This window comes from Zerene cesonia, chromosome 14, assembly GCF_012273895.1.
Source record: "Zerene cesonia ecotype Mississippi chromosome 14, Zerene_cesonia_1.1, whole genome shotgun sequence".
In the NCBI taxonomy this organism is placed as follows: domain Eukaryota; kingdom Metazoa; phylum Arthropoda; class Insecta; order Lepidoptera; family Pieridae; genus Zerene; species Zerene cesonia.
In genome coordinates, this window is record NC_052115.1 from 6,536,586 (window position 1) to 6,544,490 (window position 7,905).

Below are 7,905 nucleotides of genomic sequence, written 5' to 3' on the forward strand. Positions count from 1 at the left end.
ATCTGTCCGTCCGTGGGTCAAAATCGGCACTAAATAAAACTAAAACTAATAGGAAAAAGCAGATGTCTGTTATTTTAGTTGTTAGTGTTATTTATTGATGGTAAATGCTATCGGGATAAAAGGTTCTCGTGTTCATCCGGGTTAATATTTGGTTTAGCTGAACCGATTTTAATGGAATATTCTAGATTATGTAAAAGATCGTAATGCAACAAAAATATAAATTATATTTTATAATAATAACATATAACATAAGTATATATGAATATAATTACATTCGAACATGAATAAAATCCATGTTAAGGTCAACACCAAGGTATTTCCTAGAAGATTAGAAATATAAATCTTCATTGACCATTGTTAAATATACATATTAACGTTAACAATGTATAAATGTTTGTTTGTTTCTCCGAAACCACTCAATAACTTTTGATGATAGGTGTTGCAGCTAAACTATAGAAATACTAGTATAAAATATCTAAATACTTGCTTTAACCGCGAGTGAAACGGCGCGGCACAGCTAGTACAATACAATCATGAATAATAAACATTTGAATATAACAAAACGCCAATATTAACAGAAAGAAAGGTCAAGAAATAAATACAAAAATTCGGATACAGAGGTCACGTAAACAGGTTTTGTGATACGTTTAATAGCGTATTATATTTATCTACTTATGAGTTGATTACAAATTAAGTGACTTTCGCTTATCGACGAGCATGAATTTACAAAGAATTGCAAATTAATAGTTTATTTAAACATTAACTGTATATAATACTAGCTGCACCCGGCAAACGCTGTTCTGCCTTACTCTTATCATTTAGGGGTATGAAAAATAGATGTTGGCCGATTCTCATAGATACCGGATAACCACAAAAAATTTCATACAAATCGGTCAAACCGTTTCGGAGGAGTATGGCAACGAAAACTGTGACACGAGAATTTTATATATATAGATGATATGTAGACAATAAGACAAAATAGTATATATATTGATCAAATTCGAGTCACCCTATTCGAGGTACAAATAAGCTAAAAACTCGTCACTAATCCAATTTATGACCGCGCCAACCGTTGCTTAACTTCGATTTTTGATATCATTTGTTGTTATAACGAAAATTCTTTATTGCGTCCAAAAACAAATGAAATACAGGCGAACAAAAATCTTAAAATAATTAGCAAAAGGCGGCCTTCTCGCTAGGTAACGATCTCTACCAGGCAAGCCTAACATTATTTTATTCAATTATATTAATTACTTAAACGAGAATTATAAATATTTAACAGCGGTATTGATTAGTCATAGAAAATTAACTCATAACTCTTAATACCTGATTTCTCTTGCGTATACAAAAAGCTCTCTAATGTCAAGCATTATACACAGTAACACAATATATTAAAAGCAAAATAAATTACTAACAATAATTTTTCAGGGCAGACACGCTACAGTTCATAAAACAATAAATTAAGTTAAAACAATTACACAATCAGTTCGATCATCCAGACATATTGGAGTGGAGTGGTTATCGAAAAACTATTATATGATAATGGCCGGTTACATAAATAGTATTAATTTCGTTAAGTGTTTTATTGGAAAACTATTTCTAATTGAATAGGTATAAAAAAAAAACATTTTATTAACACTCGCATTGTTTTGCTAAGAAAAATCTAGAACATTTGGAACACCCATCTATAAACCAGTCCTATTTCCTATGAACTCACCTAAAATGCCTGTCATTGATGATGCGGCATAGATCGGGCGACTTCTGCGGGTCTTCGCCGTACCATTCCTTCAGTATTTTCTTGGCGTGCTCTACGAATTTGTCCTGTATCTCTTTGGTGCAGAGTATATAATCCGGCGCGATGCAAGTCTGGCCGACGTTGATGAATTTTCCCCACAGTATCCTTTTGGTCGTGACTTCCATGTCCACTGTATTGTCTATGTACGTGGGGCTGGAATTAGATGATGATATATTACGTATATTAAGAAGTAAATATTTTTCAGGGCAAGTTTTCTAATTTACTAGAAAAATACTAAAATTTTAATTAATTAGAATAACATATTACATTTTTATACTCTATTCTTTTTATGTTTATGTGTATCAATGGCTGTTTTTCCAGTTTAGGTTAAAACTTATTTAGAGTTCATCGTATAAAAAACTCATTTTACAAATATGGTTACTTTTCGACATTTTACATGTCGAAAATTTTAAATGTTTGTGTAATACTTTATTTCACCATGAAGTTATGATAGGCAAGGATTGAAAAATGGACCTTAAAACATATCTATTTCTGCTCTGATATTTCCTACATCTAGTTTATACAGAATTGATCTTGATGGATAAATGTGAGTTGGGTCATGTTGATAACTATATAATTAGAAAAAATATGGTACGAGCAGTATATAATAACAAACGTATGGTAATACAGCAGATATAATCTGTGTGTGGGATAATTATCTCGATTAATTCAAATGCTTTATTGTTTAGGAAAAATCTATTATTGCTCGCGAGTATTTAGTTCTGATTTGAAGTTGCAGAATAATAATACGTAATTAAAATTTTGCAGTCAAAGATTATGGAGGTCGGTCTCATTGTTTTTTATAAACTAATCTATGTAGTTTTGACACCTGATACAGGATATGGAATAGTTTTTATCCAGGAAATCCCGCGGGAACGGTTAATGAAAGGTAATAGAAATGGATTCAAGAGGGAGATGACCGAATTTAACGTGTACGAAACCGCGGGCAAAACGCTAGTTAACTATACGTTGTCCGCGTTCGTCGCGACTCGCGACCTTCAATTGTAACCGTTAACCCTCCGCGTTGTTGATCAAGATACAGTTGCATACACATTTAAATATTCCATTTACGAGTGTAATGCACTGGACAAGACAATGCAATCAATTGTTCCCCTTCTTTAGAATTCTATTGGCCGCACTTCGGTTTAAATAATATGAATGTACCTTGATGTAGGAATACAATAAACGCGTCATGTTCAACGTTAGATCAACAGAAATTATAAACTAGCTAGCTGCACGCCCCCCATGTAGTTGTTTGTCTTAATTGGAATAATAAAAACTATCTTATCGTTAAGTTGGTTTAAACTGCATATGGTGTGCAGATTTAATTTAGATCGGTTGAGTAGTTTAGGGAGTCGTCTATATAAATTAATATATGTATCTTTATATTGAGCATAATATAAAGAAATAGTATAATATATGGTATAAATCGCAACAAGAAGGTAATTTAACATCGCGGCATAGTTAATAGAGCCTTTCCTTAGTCAGAAAGAGAGCAAAGATCGATTTGTCTCTTGCTAAATTGATTTGTATTCTGCATGTTGTGTATTGTATACGTATATATGTGTGAGTGGGTATAAAGTTGAAATAAAGTAACTCCCCCTCACGCCTCCCAGCTCGAGTTTGAAAGGCGTGGGGTTCTTAGTAGCGGCATTTTTTACAATTCTGTACATAACTTACATAGCTTACTTTGTGTGTGTGTGTGTTTGTATGCGTTTGTATTCGAATCAACTCACAAATTCCCACCCAATTCGAGCGTAATGTGCGTGAGCTTCTTAGTAGCGACAATAAGCCTCACTCTGCGTGTGTATGTGTTTGTATCTTTATATCAACTCACCTCTTGCCTCCCAGCTCTAGTGTGACGGGTGTGAGGTTCTTAGTAGCGGCACTGTATACAATCCTGCCCACATTCGTGCCTCCCGTATAGAAGATGTAGTCGAACCTGTGCTTCAGGAGTTCCGTGGTCTCCTCAGGCCCTCCTTCTATTGTTATGATAGCGTCCTAGGTGAAAATTTGACATTTGATAAGATAGGATTACCTCGTTAGAAGGACAGGTTTATGCCATTAATGTGATCAAATCTCTAAAAACAACATTTGTAAAATACACATCACAACAGTAGCTAGTCTAGACAAATTCTTGAAAAAACAGTAGTTAGTCTAGATAAATACTTGAAAAACGTTTGATAGACCTATCAACAAATAGTATTTAGGTAGTGTATTAGTTACAATGGGGCTGTAATGAACGAGATGCTCAAAAGCCCGTAAATAAATAATCGAGAAAAAACAATCAAAAATGGACATGAAGAACTCACGCTGTCCAAATATTTGGGCAGTGTTTCGGCCACGAATCTAGCTGAGGCCACGGCGAGTTCACTGGGCTTCACAATGACAGCATTGCCGGCGGCTATGGCTCCAGCCATCGGGAGCAACAGCAGTTGCAGGGGGTAGTTCCACGCACCGATGATGAGCACCAGGCCGTATGGGTCATTGTATATCACCACGTCGTCGAGTATGTTGACAAACGTTTTCGATGGCTGTTGGGAGGAAAAAAATATGTATGAGTAACCCTTTATATAGAGGCCGATATGTAGTCAGTTAGTTACAGTTATCAGGCCATATATGTTCCCACTGCTGGGACAAAGGCTTCCTATGAGGGTTCAGGCCATAATCCACCACACTGGCCAAGTGCAGTGCTGGTTAGTAGTTGGCAGATGTCAAATGTAGAACTTTTTTGATTCTTTGACATGCCGGTTTCCTCAAGATGTTTTCCTTCACCGTTTTGAGCAATTTAATTCCTGCACGCTCGCCTAGTTTGGAACCCCCGACTTATAAATTTTAAGTCCGAGGCCCTCACCACTGAGCCACCGCTTCTTTTGCTTATATGGCTCTAGTGATGATCTGAATTCGATAATTTTCATTCATTTTAAAAGAGCGGTAAAATCTAAGAGCACATGCATATTTTATCTGCTTCATAGTTAGATTTCTTTATATTACGGGCAAGTACGTAAAAAACCTTTTATGTAACTTGGTTACGTCACCTTTCGTTCGTCTCTGGAATCGGATAGAACCCAGCATCGCTCATAAGTAATAGCACACTAAATAGTTAAATACTGTAAGTCAATTTCTAACAATAATCTAGTAACCGTTATTTAGAAAAACACAGCACGGTATTTATTTATTTTTACCATATGCAAATACCATTTTATGTTACAGATATTTAAATTGCGGTTCACATTCAACCACTAAAGGTCACCACCGCACGTTCGACTCTTGCGTATTACATACATCAAGCGCAGTGAATGAAGGAACGCTAATAGACGATTATCTAAGATTATGCGACCTTATTAGTCATAAGTTTGTTCATTCGTTTTAATCTTGTTAATTTTCGACAACATAACAACGCTACAAGGTTAAATACAAATTATTGTTATCTAATATCCATCTCCATTATATAAGGAAAATACATTCGTGGAGTCTAATGAAAGTACGACACTAATCCTATTAGTCCTACTAATATTATAAATGCGAAAGTTTGTAAGGATGTGTATGTGTCAGTTGCTCTTTCATGCAAAAACTACTGAACCGATTGCAATGAAATTTGGTACGTAGACAGCTGGACAACTGGAATAACATATAGGCAACTTTTTATCCCGATATTTCTGCGGGATACGGACTTACGCGGGTGAAACCGCGGGGCGCAGCTAGTATCACAATGTTTAAGGAAGTTTCTAGGTCGTCTAAACCGCTTTAAGTTAAACAAACACACATATGAGTACGACGTGTCTATTATACGATCTGTTTAATACTGGAATGGTAAATTGTTCGATACAACTGACCGATTAAGGAATTCAGTTAAACGAGTTATATTTCGTTTAAGTGACTGAAGGACACTAAGTCCATGTGATACTTGTTTAATTAGCCGACAGCGCTAGAAGGAGGGTAATGTTTTTCGGGTTTTGGTATTGCTTGTTTGGTTAGCTCTGTAGTAGGATAGACTGCAGCTGAAGATATCGCTACAGTAGACTTTAATGCAAATAAATGAAATCAATATTATACAAACATGCGAATTTGTGGCATTGGCATATTTTTATTTATTATATTATTTACAATTGACGCGCGGTGTTTTTTAATTTGTTGTGTTAATTAGTTTATATATATTTTTTATACTAAATTTTAACAACCTTTATAAAATTATATAAATTGTATATAGTACTTAATAAAACAATTTAAAATATATATGATAAAATATTCTCATTAAAATGCGTTAACCAGTATTATCTATTGAAACAAAATGAAAGTTAAAAATAATTTAAATACGTTTTTTTGTTAATGTAAGAGTTTCAAGCTAGGGTTATTGATGACTAGCGGCCCGTTCTGGCCTTGCCCGTGGTACATATATTATAGCCTATAACCTTCCTCAATAAATGGGCTACCTAACACCGAATGAACTTTTCAAATCGGACCAGTAGTTCCTGAGATTAGTGCGTTCAAACAAACAAATTCTTCAGCTTTATAACATAAGTATAGATAAGCGAATAGCATCGCCTTCATTGGCAGCCCTCACGCCTCTGTAAATAGATTACCAACTCTATAGGGCAAAGGGTAAGTAAGGCAAGGATTGATAAAGGAATAAAGGAATAAAGGAAAGGACTGGCAAGGGTAACAAAAAACATACTGTCATGGACCTCCCCCACTTACTCTTATACCGATCTTCTATGGGGGTGCGGTGTCTACCCCGGTAGGAGCCGGCCCAATGCTATAACATGCTCGACTCACAAATTAAATAAACAATCAAGCTATGTTCGTGAAACCGACGAATATATTATATTTTAATTTCAAACAACAATAATTTTATCAACATTTACGTCAATTATGCTAATGATATGATCAAAGTACAAGTCTATGAAACAAAAGTTTACACTATTTCAAATAACATCCTACTAATATTATAAATACGAAAGTTTGTAACGATGTGTGTGTTTGTTGCTCTTTCAAGCAAAAAGTACTAAACCGATTGCAATGAAATTTGGTACGTAGATAGCTGGACAACTGGAATAACATATAGGCATCTTTTTATCCCGATATTCCTATGGGATACGGGCTTACGCGGGTGATACCGCGGGGCGCAGCTAGTATCTTCTAATATATAAAATTCTCGTGTCACAGTTTTCGTTGCCAAACTCCTCCGAAACGGCTTGACCGATTCCTCTGAAATTTGGTAAGCATATTGGGTAGGTCTGAGAATCGGCCAACATCTATTTTTTATCCCGATATTCCTACGGGATACGGGCTTACGCGGGTGATACCGCGGGGCGTAGCTAGTATTATTATATAAATCTTTCAATATTAATCACTCATTAATTATTGTTATTTATGATATCTTATCAGCAAATCGCTGTTCAACACTTCACCCGAATTGGAAAATCGTTGTTGTTAACAAAATATGATTTTAAGTAACAAACATGAATAGCAGATTTCGATATTTAAAATCTTCGCTGTTAATTTCTTTTTTTATGTTCAAGTGTTATACCTATGTATGTTAAAGCAAAGGTGGCTCGGTGGTGACAACCTCGGACTTCAAAATCGATAAGTCGGGGTTCGAGACCGGGCGGAGCGTGCAGGAAATAAATTGATTTTTCAATTTTTCTGCACATGTGAATAACATCACCACTGCTTAAAACGGTGAAGGAAAACATCGTGAGGAAACCGGCATGTCCAAGAATCAAAATATCGACGACATGTGACATCTGCCAACCCGCACTTGGCCAGCGTGGTGGATTATGGCCTGAACCCTCATAGGAGGCCTGTGTCCCAGCAGTGGGAACATATATGAACTGATGATGATCATATATATATATTAAACACATAGATAGGTATATATATTTATAAGGTTGAACGAGTAAATTTTAACGTACTATTTTTTATACGATCACGTCATCTCAGCATTGAGTTTCAACATCATTTAATGTTAACTAAGAATAATTTTTTGTATTAAGAATTTACACCAAGGCCAACCAGTTAACGTGTAACATTAAAATAAAATATAGTTAAAAAAAACTAAAAAACACGCTTTTCAAGCACATCAAACTAAAAACTATAAAATAATTTTT

At 35.2% G+C, this 7,905-nt stretch overlaps 1 protein-coding gene across 3 annotated transcripts in view; it reads right to left on the reverse strand.

The window, feature by feature from the left end:
- LOC119832101 (aldehyde dehydrogenase, dimeric NADP-preferring) overlaps nt 1-7,905 on the reverse strand; it is a 40,865-nt gene that overhangs the window by 8,114 nt on the left and 24,846 nt on the right. For all 3 annotated transcript variants that reach the window (XM_038355721.1, XM_038355720.1, XM_038355722.1), the window contains exons 4-6: nt 4,108-4,329; nt 3,633-3,796; nt 1,718-1,948 (exon numbers count right to left, since the gene is read on the reverse strand). In XM_038355721.1, the coding sequence (XP_038211649.1) occupies nt 1,718-1,948; nt 3,633-3,796; nt 4,108-4,329 (617 nt within the window). The remainder of the gene's footprint in view (nt 1-1,717; nt 1,949-3,632; nt 3,797-4,107; nt 4,330-7,905) is intronic.